The sequence below is a fragment of the Neomonachus schauinslandi genome, chromosome 2, assembly GCF_002201575.2.
Source record: "Neomonachus schauinslandi chromosome 2, ASM220157v2, whole genome shotgun sequence".
In the NCBI taxonomy this organism is placed as follows: domain Eukaryota; kingdom Metazoa; phylum Chordata; class Mammalia; order Carnivora; family Phocidae; genus Neomonachus; species Neomonachus schauinslandi.
Genome location: NC_058404.1, coordinates 85,848,662 through 85,864,078, shown reverse-complemented (window position 1 = coordinate 85,864,078; position 15,417 = coordinate 85,848,662). Strand labels below are relative to the sequence as shown.

Genomic DNA, 15,417 nt, shown 5'->3' with positions numbered 1-15,417 from the left:
GATGTTAGGAAAATGGAATTATGAGCACAGATAACACATTTTAACATCCGGAAAAGGGCTCTTTGTCCATTTTTCTAAAGAAATCTGGACAGCCTCGAGTCTGTTATGGGCATCTTCAAGAAGCTGTTGACCCGGTGGGTACAAAGGAAGTTTTAAAGACTATGAATACTTGGAAAAGAAATAAAGGCAATTAAACACCAGCGTTTCCAGAATAGTGGGGAAGAGATGACACCGCCCTGCACCCCACGTAGCAGTACTAAATATTCGCGAATACACTGAGAACATAACGGCCTGGGGATGGGGCTATCAGGGTCCTACTCAATGGCTGTTTGCCTTCGAGTAAGGCACCTCGACAGTAGGGGCCGGGCAGTGAAGAAGCGAAGACCAGAGCCCGGCAACAGGAACCCTCTTCTAGGACGTGCTGGACCTCCTCCCGCAGCTCTTCGTGGCTCTCGGCCTCCGTTTTCCTTGGGTAAAATGGGCCTTTACTCACTCTAAAATGCTGTGTTTCTATGGCCTTTTGCTTGTTAGTATTCTGATCAGTTACGGTGACTTGTATTGTGACATTTAATTGTTTTACACATTGAAGACAATAAGAAAGAAAGAATGCAAATTTTTGACCCTAAAGAACAATTACTGCATAATCATATCCTTCTGAAGAGGGGAAAAGAACACTCGACTTTTCCCAATCTTGCACTTGAGGATTTATAAACAATTTCTATTTTGCATCTAAATTGGAGCTATTTAAAAAGGTAAACTACAAGTGCGCCTGGGTGGTTGAGTCAGTTAAGCATCTGCCTTTGGCTCAGGTCATGATCTTGGGGTCCTGGGATCCAGCCCCACATCAGGCTTCTTGCTCAGCGGGGAGCCTGCTTCTCCTTCTCCCACTCCCCCTGCTGTGCTCTCTCTCAAATAAATAAATAAAATCTTAAAAAGAAAATAAAAAGATAAACTACAAACACACACAGCATTTGGTTAAAAACTTGTGGAAAAAGAAGAATGGGTACACCAGGATATCAGAGCTTTGTGTCTTTAAACATCTGAACCGTAAAATTGATTTCCTTTGTTCTAATTCTATTGTCACCAAGGCAACCTCTTGATTATTTTAATTCCTATAAATTTGGCAACAAGGAGGAAACGTGCTGGCCAGAGAGATGTGGGTCTCTGAGCTCTTCGAGAGTTATATAGGTATATGTTTTGTATATTAATGAGTTGATGGGTTTTATTTTTAGAAATCAGATTCATTGTCTCAAAAAAGTGTTAAGAAAAAAGGGGATGGAGAACCATTCTATATTAAAAGAGCCTTAAGAGGCATAAAAACCAGATGGCAATATTGGATCCTTGATCAAATCCTGGTTGGAAAAAAACAGCTATGGAAGACATTTGGGAGACAATTGGGACAATCTGAATATGAAGTGAGAATTAGGTGATATTAGGGAATTAATGTTAATTGTGTGAGGCGTGATAATGATCTTGTGGCTAGGGAAGAGAATGTCCTAATTCCTGGGAGCTGCATGTTGAGAGGTTGGAGGGTGAAGTAGCTGAATGGGGATAACTTATTTGTTACGGTTCTGCAAAGTATGCGTGCCCAGCATATATGGCAAAGTGCTGAGAGTTACTACATCGAGGCTAGTATGCAGTTACTCATCGTACTGTCTACTCTTCTGTTTGATAATGTTCATAATGAAGGGTTTAAAAGTCATTTCTAAGAAGTTAAAACCTAAATGAAGATTCTTGGGAGCTGTGAACATTTTTTTTTTTTTTTAATTGAGCACTCTGTGCTTGTTGTGGGGTCTGTGGAATTGATAGGCGTGGTGGCCCAGCAGCTGTCCCGGACGCGGCCAGGGACACTGGGCCCCACTTGCGTGGTTACTGCCATAATCGCCTCCACCTGTTGAATGAAATCAGACAGGTTGTGGTAACTTGCCCAGAAGATACCGGAGTGGGAATCAAATGTCTTTGGAACTTGAAAAAGAGAGTAGAGGACAAAACTGAAGAGAGAAGAAGAGGGGGAAAAAAAAAAAGAAAAAATAAAACAACAGAGCACTGATTATACAAACAAGTAGCCCTGTCCCTTCCCAGGCATCTCCCCTCCCCTACTTGCCTTTGCAGGGTTGGAGGTGGGTGCGGTGTTCATAAGGAAAAACATCAGGTCGTTTGTTTTTTCACCCTTTGTCTCCAGACACAGTTTTCCTTGAAAAGAATGGTCACAGGCAGATAGCTCATCTGATGCTTCTGAATGCTCCTTAATTTTCAGCAATAAAATACATATTTCTCACTGGGACAGACGCTTAGTGACTTCCCCGATAGATGTTTATTCTCTGCCTCTTCCCCCATCACACACTTCCTGCACCGGGATTTTAAAAAGGTCAGTAAGATTACATGTAAGAGATCGTTTCAAAAGAGAAGGGGATGCCATTCATCCAGTGCAGAACACACTTTGATGTGAATGAAAATGTGTGGTTTTAATTACTCGGGTCTAGGAATACTCAACTCTTCTCAGAGCTTCAAGCTCTTACTTCTGTTTATCAGCCTTCCCCCCCCACTCATCAGTTCATTCTTCAACTTCCTGTTATCTGGTAGAATACTACGCCCTTACGGGTGGGACAAAGCCCCGTGTCACACAGTTTTCTCCACTCTGTTATATGCCAGCCAGTCTGGAACCATAGTCCTCCAGGGGTAGGGCCGGCCTCTCCCACAGTCAAGAACATTCTTTCTCTTGGTTAGTATGTATTAAAACTCACCTTTGTTTTGGATCGGTTTTTGAGGATGATTTTATTCTGTGCTTGTGGCCTGTTTTTCTGCTTAACCCAGATAGTTTTGAATCGTGTTGTTTTACTATGCTTTTTCAAGTTTGATGGAAAGTCTTAGGTCAAGTCTCCTAGAAGGGGAGGGGTGGATTCACACGTGTGTGATTCATTAGTGAAGGTCCCCCAGGAGGGCAATCAGAACAGAGTGAGGAAGGGCCAGAAGCCCAAGTAAGGACAACTTCAAGCAAAGTCCTAGCCTCTGCCTGACCCCACAGGGGAGTTCTAGAACATAAATCCTATCTCAGGGCTGGTCCAGGCCACCTGACTGCGTTCTCACACTCTTCCTCCATCGAGACACTGACTAGGGTGGATCTGGAGAAATGTAAACTTCTAATCATTTCCAACAGTTTGTGGACGGTGCAGGCCAAGCCAGGCCTAGGCCCAGGGCAGCCCTTCAAAGAGAGATGCAGCGAGGGCTGGTAGGAATGAGGTGTCCATGGGTTGTGTGTGTGTGTGTGTGTGTGTGTACACAGACAGTGTCCACTACAGTGGGGCAAGACCCTTGTGTTACTCTTCCTTCCATATATTCCTTGAGGTTTCTTTCTTTTTTTTTTTTTTAATGAAAATTTTACTATCAATTTTCTAAAGAGCCAGTTGGAAATTGAAAGTACTGAATCTACGAATGGACTTAAGTATGTTCTTTTCAAAGCTTTCTTCTCTTCTGTTTGCTACATCCCTTGGGGTGCAAATTTAGAAAGTTTTAGTTGTGTGGTTGAATTGAAAAGACTGGGAATGGTTGACTGATCTCCACTGTTAAATAAATGTTTAATGATACCACGAATTTTGAGACAAGAACTGCAGTTAATCAATTAAAACCCAGGCGTAGTATATCCGTTTAATTAAGGTTGGAGATCCAGTGACATTCTTAAAATAAACTATACTTTGGATCGATTCAGATAATGATCTTTTATTTGTTTTCTTTTCTTTAAAAGTGGTATGTCAACATCACTTCATTTCTACATTTCAGAGTTCTGTACATTTCTTAAAAGGAAATAAGCAATGCTCAATGTACAAAGTAAAAACAGAAAACTAGAAAAATCTGAATAAAATGGAGCAAGTTGCCATAGGTCATACAGTACAAATTAGTCATTAGATGTCATCTGAAGTGCAATATACCACTGCTGTGATGATGAGTTAAGGAATGAAATAAAAATACTCTATTTTAAACAAACAGTATATATATATTTATATGTATATTTTTTACAGATAGTAGACCCAGTGATATCTGCAGTATTGTAAAAACTTATTTACAAATAACTTTTTTAGACATTACATATACATCAGCACCGTAGTAAAAACAAAAACAAAAACAAAACAAAACGACCTTATTAAAATCTACCTCTCTATTTAGTTGGTCCCAGTATTAAGCATTTGGAGGAAGCTATTAAAAAGTAATGGAGCCCCCTTCTCCCATCAGCCACCTCCAGCTTCTCATCATTGCTCATATATTTGTTTCCTGTACCTTTCAGAAAAACGTAATTATGTTTTCTGTCATTTTGCTTATTTACTTTTTTGTTTATTTTTTTTGGTTTTTACCTGTTTCTACTCAAGAGTTTCCATGGTGGTGTCCCTCCCTGGGCAAGGAGTTCATGGTCACCTGCCACCACGTCTTCCTAGGAGGAGCCGAGCCCCTGCCTGGGCTCTTGCCCACCTGGCCTCCTCTGGTCTCCATCCCGCCCCTAGCTCAGTAGATCTACCACCTTGGGCCATGGCGAGCAAGCCAACCAACGACAGTGTTTGCCTGCCTGCCGCCTCTCCGCCCTCTGCCCCCAGCTTTCCATTCCAGCCCCCTGTCTCAGGAACGCCCTGTGAGTGCAGCCGGTCCAGCTCCCCACAGCCTGGCTGCAGCGAGGTACGAGTAGGTGCACAGAAGGAGCCAGGCTTTCGGACGCCGAGGGAGGGTGTGGTGGGAGAAAAGCATGCTCCACTCTTACTCTGGACAGTAATTATGCCACATGGCCTCCAAAATGGGGCGGTGGGAACAGCAGCAAGGACAAAAGACACAAGCCTTATGGTAAGTAGCAGAGGTTGTCATCCCTTCCGACAGACTTCGCTTGGGGCAGATTGGAGTGAATTACAAAGAGAATGACTGTACAGGACTTTGGAAGTGGATGACTTTGCCCATATGGAAGGAACTGTATCTTCCTGCTTTTTATCGTCAGAATGTGTCAGGTGGAGCCACTGACATTTCAGTTCATCTCTCAGCGTTTTAGATTTGTCTTTCTGGTCGGGAGGGACTAAGGGCAAGGCCAGTTTCAGAACATAGGGAGCAGGGTCAGCGCCTTTGGGCCACGGCTCCCAGGGTAGAGCAGAAGCATCCGGTGTGGCTCACAGCAACCCACCATGGAGCATCAGAGGGGCCTGCTCAGTTCCAGGCAGAGACTATTCACTCAACTACACGTTAGAGAAAGAAAACTCCAGTGTTGCCTTGGCATTTCAGGCCTTGTCTAAGTGCTTGCCTTTATTACGATTCTGCCCAGGCCCCCAAAGACTTTTGTCTTTCATTTCTTCTCGTAGAGTCTGTAAGGAGAAGCAAGAGCAGGATGGGGTGGAGGCAAGGAGGAACAAGGGCAGGGGTGCGGGGAAAAGCGGCCACACTGGCAGACACGGCAGCCAGTCGGGGTCCCTCCCCACCCTGCGGCCACCGGCAGTAGATGTGAACTGCCTAGCCGCAGCGGTATGACACGGGGCCCCCAGGAGGCTCCAGGCCGACTACCCGGAGTGCCGGCCGCCACGGTCACGGTCACCGGCAGAGGGCTGCCGGCGCCCCTTCTCCAGGCTCACGTGGCTCTCTTGGAGAGGCAGCTGACAGCAGCGCCTCTACAATTCCTGAGGGTCCTCACAGGGCAGCCGACGGGCTTGGAGGAGCCTTTGTGGTCTCCCGTTCGTCGTGCCTACCCTCCAAACACACGAGCGCGTCTCCACGCCTGACCTCTCTTTCCAGCCGGAGTGCGGCGCATTTCCGACCTGTGCTCTTGGCCCGGGCAACCGCGCGGCGGCCTCCGCGGGGCGCTCCCGGGCCCGAGGCTCTGCGGTGCGCGGTCTCCGGCTCGGGGCCAGGCGGGGCTGGCGGAGCCCTCACGCTGCGCGGCGGTCTGGCACGGCTGGAGCAGCGCTCCCTGCGCCCGGCGAGCACAGGGGCTGCCGAGCACAGGGCCTTCGGATCCGTCTTCCCCACCGGCCTCGGCGGCGTCCCTCTCTCTTGCGGCCGGGATCCGCGTGGCGTCTTGTCTCGACTGCTGTGTGAAAATCCGGTGAAATGAGGCCCAGCGCGGCTGTGGATTGGCACCTGGATCTTTCACTGTCAGCCAGCTGCAGTTTTGCTCAGTTTACGTGGGTCAAAAAAACAAAAAAAACAGGGATGGCTCAACATCCTGTTTCTTTTTCACGTTTTAGGCTTTCAACACTAGACTTGCGGCTCTCGGGGCTCCTCTTGACTAGGGGTTCCCAAACAACTCATCAAGCTCCTGCATCCACTCGTCCCCCGGCCCGCCTTTGATGATGGAGTCCACGAGGTCCGCACTGTCCGAGAGGCCGGGGAAGGAGGCCCCGGCTGCTTCGCCGCTATAATTGTAGGACATGTCCTGAGCGGGGTTCCGCTCGTAGGCCTGGCTCTGGCTGCTGGGAGCGAAGCTGCCGCTGGGCATCTGCTGCTGGGCCGGGGGCTGGCTGAACGCTGGCATGCCGGGGACGCCCTGGCTCAGGCCAGGCAGGACCATGGGCCTGGCCTGGCCGCTGCCTTGCTGCCCCGGGAGCGGTGGCATAATCTGGCGACCCATGGCAGCTGGGTTGAGGGTTCGCACGGCGCCAGTGTTAGCATCCACAACCTGGCTCAGTCCCTGTGGGAAGTGCTGCTTGGTCAGCCTCGGCTGGCCAGCCTGAAGTGGGTAGCTGGCGCCGTTACTGAACGATCCCAGTTCTCCGCTAGTCCTCCCAGGCATCCCCTGTAAGCTCCTCTGTGGCCAGCTCTGCGTCCCCTGCTGGACTGTTCCCATAATGCCCTGCAGCCTTGGCGGGCCCTGGGGCCTTGGCAGGGCTTGGCTCACCGGCCCTTTCATCTGCTGGTGCTGCTGGGTAATGGCTGAGTTCACCAGCATGCTCTGACCAAAACCACTCACCATCCCAACCCCTTGCCCAGAGGTGGGCTGCCTTGGCCCCTGGGCTTGGTTGTGTGTGATGCTCATGCCACTTTGGTTTGGGTGCTGCAACATTTGGGTCATCCCTGTGCTCATATTGTACATTCCTGGTTGGCTGGTAGGTGTGTTGCTATAAGGGGCCAGTCCCATCTCTGACTGGGCTGCTGCCGCGGCCATTGTCCCTGGGTTCTGGGAGGGTCCCATTCCCATCATGCCTGCGTTCTGTGCCATCAACCGTGACGTTCGAATGCTCTGAAGGGCCGCTTGGCTTCTCACGGCTGCTATATCCTGGGGAGAACCTACAGGGGAAAAAAAAGACATACCCATTCACTCATCTTGATAAGCAGTTTACTGTAACGTGTTGTTGGGATTATCTTTAGGCATGACAAAATTCTTTTATATGAAAGGATCTACTCTGATCCTAAGTCCTTAATAAAAATGATTATTTTTCTGACTATAATATATGCTGATTGTAAATAATTCAGAAAATATTGAAAAGTACGATGGAAACTGAAGTTACCCAAACTCCCCCCCCAGAGATAAACACTGCTATTATATAAATAGACACATGAAAATAGGGATCATACTGGATACATGCTTTTGTAGTTGACTTGATAGACTTATTTTTGTTCACATTTCAAAAGCAAATTGTTTCTCACTCTTCTTGATAGGATGCCATCCTCAACCAATCAGACACCATTATTCTTGGAGGTGAGAGGGAATTCACCTACTGGGCTAAATTAAGAAGCAACAGCTGATCACTTTGTGTATTCTGTTTGTGAAGTGGAACATGGTTCAGTAGAGAACAGTATCAATAAAGACCATTAGACTAATTTCCCTTAAGACTTGAACAGGATTTGAGAGGTTAAAGGCCACTGCTCCTGCTAAGAAGCTATTTCGACAGATGAGACATTTTTTGGATCCACTCTATAGATTTCCACATGCTCCAGATTCTCTGAATCATAACATGTCAGGGCAAACTGGCCAGCTTCCTGAGCCAGAAAAAGAAATCATCCTGCTACTTGCTCCTTGGCAATGAACTTTATGCATTTTTGCAGCAAAGTCCACTCACTCCTTCAAGTCGGCAATGACCACTTTTCTCAGCAGATCGCTAACATGGTTTTAATGATGCGGTTTATAAGTTGACCAGAGTATGAATGCCAAGTCCCTCAACTTTAATTAGGCATTTGAGTGAGTCCTTCTGTTATGGAAGCTGGACTGGATCGCCTGACGGAAGAACCAAGCAGTACCCAGAGATCTTGGAGGATAGGTTTATTTAATGCCTGCAGGCTCAGAGGAGAGTGGTCTCCAAAGGCCTGAGCCCCCGAGCACAAAGAGGGCAATTTATACACTTCGACTTCCACATACTCGGCACTTTTGGCGCGTGCGCGAGGCGGGGCAGGGAGAAGGACGCGGATTGGTGCGCGGGGGAAGCCCAACAGGGAGAAGAACCCGGAAGGGCCCCGGGGCAAGGACTGGGACTCTCTCGCTGGCTCGGTCGGCCATCTTAGGGCACAGATTTTCCTTATCACTTCTTTACACGTTCTTAGGAAATTTCCAAATCAGCCAAGAGAATAGAAATGTCCCCCTCAGAACCCCAGTCAATGTTGTAAAGGGCTAGGAGGTGCACAAAAATGAGTTTTTTCTATGTCCCTGTTAATAATGATTAAGTCTATGAGACAAAGAAAAAAAAAATTTTTTTTTTTTTTCTGGACACTTAAAAAAGATGCAGCATGGGAACCAATCGATATTATAAGCAAATGTGATGCTACCTGGAACTGGGATGAGAAACCAGATGAGAACAGTGTAAGCTTGTTAAGCCTGGCACCTGGGCAGTGTTTCTGTCTTCCTGATAGGGTTATTGATTTCTGGGCAGCAAATATGTCTCCATATTTTCTTTCTTTCTTTAAGAAAGAAAATTATGGGAATTTTGATTATGACTTAAGTTTTTGTGGCTTGAGATCAATATGCTGCATTGAGAAATGAAATGGTTTCTGTGGGGGAAAGCTGGAAGGGCTGGGGGGAGATCCTTACAAATGTTTCAGTTTTCTGTTTTAAGCTTCATTATACCTAAGTGATTTAAAAAAAAAATCAAAAGTTCCTGTTAAACACTGGATGGAAGTATATATTGCGATTTGTAATCTTGTTATGAAGTTTTGTGACCTTAACGACTAAATCTATATCGACTGCATGGCCAATCTGATCCACTGTGGTGAAATGGGTTATTGAGTTGTTTATAAAAAAATTTTAAGGAGAAAATATTGCTGACTCAGAGACTGATTGGCTAGACCCAAATTACATAAATAGGCTGATGAGCTGCTGGAAACAGATGAAAAGACTTCCATATTTTGGACATTTTTGTTGTATGTTTATAATGGATATATTAAGGGCCTGGAAATGATCTGGGCTACTTTGGTGAATGAGAAATAGGTTCCTCTTTTTAGAGGACAGAAATGCTGCAATGCCTTTTAAGAGGGACTGAACCATTAATTCAAGCCAACCTTTATTTTAAGTATAAAATGACTGTACTATCTAGGTATAACTTTTATGGGGGAAAAAAAGGGGGCATTTTAAAACCAGCAACCAGCTCCATATGTTTATCCTAAGTAGAAACAAAATGCTTTTTATTAATCTAATTTTATGCTTTCAGTAATTTAAAATATGTATAGAAAAAATGCAAATGTGTCCAAAGAATTACCTTGAAGTTATATGATTACTATATATGTTAAATAATAGACCAATTTTTTTCTTCTTCTTCCATTTTTGTCTAAAACAGATATTATTGTGGGAACACTGTACTCATATTAATTTTCTTGCCCACCGGTTCACGTCACAATGTCAAAGAAAATCTTCCATATTCAAATAGAGATCATAGGCAATTTTTTCTTAAAAGGGTCTCTTTTCTATTTTCACTTGCAGGAAGCCTGTATTCTTGAAAAATAAGCATTTCTCCATAGGCATGTAACATTGCCCAGAGGGACAAAACTCAATAAGAGAAAGATAGTCATTAAACCTTTGAAATGTGTAGTGGTGAGCGTTCGTGTAGGTTCTCATGCAAGTTATTCCTAACGGAACTCTCCAAGGACAGTATTTCTTATCTACCAATTTGCTGTTTTCCCAGATACATAACATTATGATATCTAAGGTGTTAGTAAAATAAAATAGGGAGGAGAGTAAAAAGAGAAAAAAAGTGTATCAGTCAGCCTAGGGACCCTATGATGTCACTGGTTGTTCAACTTAAGTACAGCTAAATTTCTAGGTTGATTACCTGTGGTGTGGGGTTTTAGACAAGTTCAAAGAGTAGAACTTTTAAAAACTGGACCCAAAGCATACAGAATAACTCATAATACAGAAGTATTACATTTCTGTGGGTCCCTTTATTCCAAAAGATAATAAATGAGTTATGAACCTAGAAAAGTCAAGGGACACTCTGCCGGGTTTATAAAATTTTATATTTTTAATTAGTTCTTAATAGAAATCACCGGTTCTTAAAGTGTGGCCCTTGGGCCAGCAGGAGCTGCAGAGCAACTCCTGGGAGCTTGTTCGAAATGCAAATTCTCAGGCCCTACTCCAGACCTCCAGAAACTGGGGCTGGGGCCAGGCCGGCTGTGCTTTTTTTTTTTTTTTAAATTCAACTTAGGTAACATATAGTGTATTACTAGTTTCTGGGGTAGAATTTAGTGATTCATCAGTTGCATATAACACCCAGTGCTCATTACATCAAGTGCCCTCCTTAATGCCCATCATCCTGTTACCCCAACCCCCCCCACCCCCGCCCCCTCCGGCCACTCTCAGTTTGTGCTTTCACAAGCTCTGCTGGTGATTCTGTTGCAGCTAAAGTTTGAGCAGTACAGGGATAAACCTGGGGCGGGGTGGGGGTGGGGCTCTGTGTCTGCAAGAAAAACTATGCGTGTAAGAGTGACCGTTTCTACTCCCCTCTACCCATGACCAAATGAGAAACAGAATTCTTCAAAGAATCTTGGCACTAATTTAGTGCACAGAACACCTGTGCACACCTTCATTCCTTTTGTCCTTCCCTGGGTCAAGTCCAAAGGTTCTGAAATGATACACGTGTTCCAGGGGTGGCAGGGACTGGTAGCTACTCAAGCGCCAGTATTTTCACAGGCAACCTTCAGTGAGATCTGGCAGTGAACACCAGTGGCTTTCAGACTCTTTAAAACCACTACTCACAGTGTGTGATCCAGTATATACACGTGCGGGTTTATAAGAGAAACAAAAGTTTCCCTTATTATGATATACTCTGATAATTGTTTTCTATTCTATTTCTTTTATTATTATTATTTTTAAAAAGATTTATTTATTTGAGAGAGAGCGAGCACAAGCAGGGGGAGCAGGAGAGGGAGAAGCAGGCTCCCCACTGAGCAAGGAGCCTGATGCAGGACTCGATCCCAGAACCCTGGGATCATGATCTGAGCCGAGCGAAGACACCCAACCGACTGAGCCACCCGGGCGCCCCACTATTCTATTTCTTTTAAAAAATGTTGGTTGTGACCCATTAACTTGTCTTTACAACCTCCTTGTGTGTTGCAACCCAAGACTGAAAAATGTTACCCTACTCAAGAATTTTTCACCCACCGTCCACTGAGAAGGGTAGCACTTGTGCAATGCTATGCCAAGTTTGTATATATTTACATATATGCATATTTATGTACAAGGGGATTCATAGCTTCTGGCAGATTCTCGAAGCCATAGGTAACACTTGAGAAATTAGGACCTAGGGTGTAGGTCCCGTGAAAAGGGCAGAGGATGGGAATTAGGATTTCTACTACTAAAAGCACAGCTGGCCTGGCCCCAAACCCAGTTTCTGGAGGTCTGGAGTAGGCCCTGGAGCCCCCTGAAAACTCCTGTGATGAGATTGGGAAGGGTCTTCAGGCTCACCCTCTACCCCATACAAGACCCTCAGGGGCTCTCTCTATCGGAGATGGAAGGGATTGATATTTGAGGGGACTTTCTACAACATAAAGGAATGGCAACACAGAGCCTACAATGTTCCCATTGCTACTGGGTCACAAGTCGGGATTTCTGCAAAGGGCAGCAGGATCAACATAGTCCAGTCAAACTCAAGGCCCTGTGCATCTCCTAGATTCAGCAGAGATTGGAGGCTGCTGCCAGCCAGATTCTTCCATGTCAGTCGTTGGAAGTGAGGGCTTTGGCCAGCTGACGTATTAGGATTAGCAAGAGGGATGTGGCACAGGACTGTTCCTCCCGCACTCACCGACATGACGACCCAGACATAGACAAGGCTGACAGGGAACCAACCAGGCACCAGCATGCCCTTATTGGCTATTAAACTATTGAAATACTTCTGCATCTTTGGTAAAGAACAGCTGTTCCAGCCCTGCCCCCCCCCGCCCCCACAGCCACTCTGACCCCTCCCGGGGCCAACCAGGACCTCTCTGTGACCCAGCCACCCAAAGGTTAATACCTGGCACAGCAGGAGACTCCAAAAATGCATTCTGACGGATTGGTACCCTCACTTCTTAAATATTTTTACTATTACCTGAACACGAACCCAGCCCAGGAGGCAATGCCCCTTGGCTACATTTGCACTTACACGTCATGGCTGGAAGGTATAAAACGGAAGAGGGGTGCACTGGCCTCACCTTGGAACTGATTGACCTGCGGCACAGGGTAGGGATTCCGCTGCTGCTGGAGGTGCTGACGGGGTAAATGTGATTGCTGCAGCTGCTAGAACGACAGGACAAGAAGGGCAGGGGGGTGACACGGGGAGAGACAATGAAATATTGTGGCAGTTTCGAGGAAGGCACTTTTTTCAAACACTAAACCTTGTGTTGAGGAATCAGGTGCATCCAGGCAGGTGCACAAAGCCCGAGTTTGACGGATTTTCACAAAGCGAACATATTCCCGGTAACTGGCATCTAGATCAAGAAACTGAGCTCTGCTGGGAGCCCCGCAGGCCCCTTTCCAGTCATTACTGACCCCAGGGAACCACTTCATCTGGCCGGGGAACCACTCTCCTGACCTAACAACGCAGCCTAGGGATGTCTGCTTTTGTACCTCGTGTAAGTGGACTTATACAACGTATTGGTGTCTGGCTGTGGCATGTGGCTTCTTGCATTCATCACTGTATTTATGAGACTCATCCATGTTGATGTGTGTAGCTGTGGTCAGGTCACTGTCACTGCCGAACAGTATTCCATCACACGAAGGACCAGACCACGACTTATTTACCTATTCTACTAGTGACGGTCCTTTAGAGTGTTTCCAGTTTTTGGCTGTCACAAATACCGCTGCTAGGAACTTCCTTGATCATGTCTTTGGGTGAACATCTGGCAGACCTCCTGGCCCATGAAGAGTGTGTACTGTGGGAGGCGGTTTTGATTTTGACTACCTACCATCCCCTTGCATGTTTTCCTTAGCGATGCAAGACCCAGCGCAAGGGACAAGCAACTAATTTTTGTCCTAAATAGATGCTTCCGGTACAGGAAGATGGGATTCTCAAGGGCTACAAACAAGGCTCATCTTATTCCCACGAGGCCACACTGCCTGTAAGATACATCCCCCCAAGTAAAATACACAGCATTTAGTGCCTTAAGGAAACCGCGTGGGACTCTGCATGTACCAGGAGCCGGGAGGCTGGCGATTTCGTCTTTCTTCTTCCACTCCCGGGGATTCTGCGCTGCTAGCGCTGTTACCAATCTACTGGAAAGGCTATTATGATCATTACGATGCTGTATGTGAAAAGGGAAAGAAACTGAGAGCGAGGTGGAAAGAGCAGAGAAAGGGGTTTGAGTTTGCGTGACCTTCGGCACGTCATTACCTCCTCCTGCCCCTCCTGAATATTCATGGAGCACCTTCCATCCGCTCGGGCTTATAAAGAACACACAACAAGGGCCCTGCTCTTTCAAGTGTTCATTATAAAGATAACACACATTGACCACTTCTTTTTTTTTAAAGATTTTATTTATTTATTTGAGAGAGAGAACACATGAGAGGGGGGAGGGTCGGAGGGAGAAGCAGACCCCTTGCAGAGCAGGGAGCCCGATGCGGGACTCGATCCAGGGACTCCAGGATCATGACCTGAGCCGAAGGCAGTCGCTTAACCAACTGAGCCACCCAGGCGCCCCATTGACCACTTCTTAACACATGTGTTTATTTCTATTTTTTTCCTCTTGTTTTTGTTTCTGGGCAGCTCTATAATTTTCTTTCTCTTTCTTTTTCTCTTTTCTTTTTCTTGACAAGGCCAGCCCAGTACTCTGGCAACCAAAGAAAAGAAAAGCCTCTGCCCTGCTCACCCCATCCTGTGGTGCCTACCAGGGTGTTTTGCACAAACTGTTGAAATTAATTAATTGTGTAGATAAAGTGTAGACAAGAAACCATGCTAATCTTTTAGGCAGCAATAGAAGGACATTACTGAGAGTAAACTGAGCACTTCAAAGCTTCTCCTCTGCCAAACTTCTCATATTATGTAAGAATTTAAGTGTCCCACTGCCAAATGGGAATAAGCCCTGGGGTGGCCTGGGGTGGGGTGGGAGTGGGGCTCCAGTTCCAGTCCTTGGCTCTGCCTCTCGAGCTCTGCCATCTCTGATAAATCCCATGAGCTGCCTGGCCTCAGTTTCCTCACAGCTAAAATACAAAAGCCTTCATGATCACCAATACTTCTTTCAGGTCTAAAATTCTAGGTTCTGTGGAACCTTTATGTATGGATGAGAGGTGACGCGCTCCGTGCCCTTTGAGAATAAGGGATTTAATGTTAATTCACACCTGCTTTCGACCTGCTCTGTTCGGATTCTTAAATCCACTAGAATCATTTTAAAGTTCCCAAAGATAGGCAAGATCACAAATCCTTCTGTTTCTCCCTCCAGGAAATCCCAGGATCTCTAATACTCTGCTTTCAAGACTGAAATTCTTTTTTTTTTTTTTTTTTAAAGATTTTATTTATTTATTTGACAGAAACAGAGACAGCGAGAGCAGGAACACAAGCAGGGGGAGTGGGAGAGGGAGAAGCAGACTCCCCGCTGAGCAGGGAGCCCGATGTGGGACTCGATCCCAGGACTCTGGGATCATGACCTGAGCCGAAGGCAGTTGCTTAACCAACTGAGCCACCCAGGCGCCCTCAAGACTGAAATTCTTAGGACACTTTCACAGCTGCTGCAGAGCTCAAGAAAGTCAGCTTGGCATTGATATGGCAGTATTCATTCTCGAAACGCAAAGCTGACAGCTCACCACCTGTGACCCCTCGCGAGCCTGTGCCCATCAGCTCTGTCTCGGGGCACAGGTAAGATGCAGCGCTGACTTGTTCCCGCACATGCTCCCCGCCTCACTTCTGGGCTAGTCCCACAGCAGGGCTCGCACCCGTGGCTACAGCTCTCACGCCACATTCCGTGACACCAGGGCCACGTGACAGGTCCCCCCCACCGCCCCGACGTGTACAGCTTCCCGTCCAAGTACTAACCAGGCCCGACCCTGCTTAGCTTCCGAGATCAGAC

General features: G+C 46.4%; 1 protein-coding gene across 1 annotated transcript in view; it reads right to left on the bottom strand.

Annotated features, from left to right (window-relative positions):
- Positions 1-3,662: 3,662 nt before the first annotated feature.
- The window catches only part of MAML3 (mastermind like transcriptional coactivator 3), a 396,601-nt gene continuing 384,846 nt past the window's right edge, over positions 3,663-15,417 (bottom strand). The window contains exons 4-5 of the mRNA XM_044912880.1: positions 12,571-12,655; positions 3,663-7,245 (exon numbers count right to left, since the gene is read on the bottom strand). Of these exons, the coding sequence (XP_044768815.1) occupies positions 6,248-7,245; positions 12,571-12,655 (1,083 nt within the window). The 3' untranslated portion in view covers positions 3,663-6,247. The remainder of the gene's footprint in view (positions 7,246-12,570; positions 12,656-15,417) is intronic.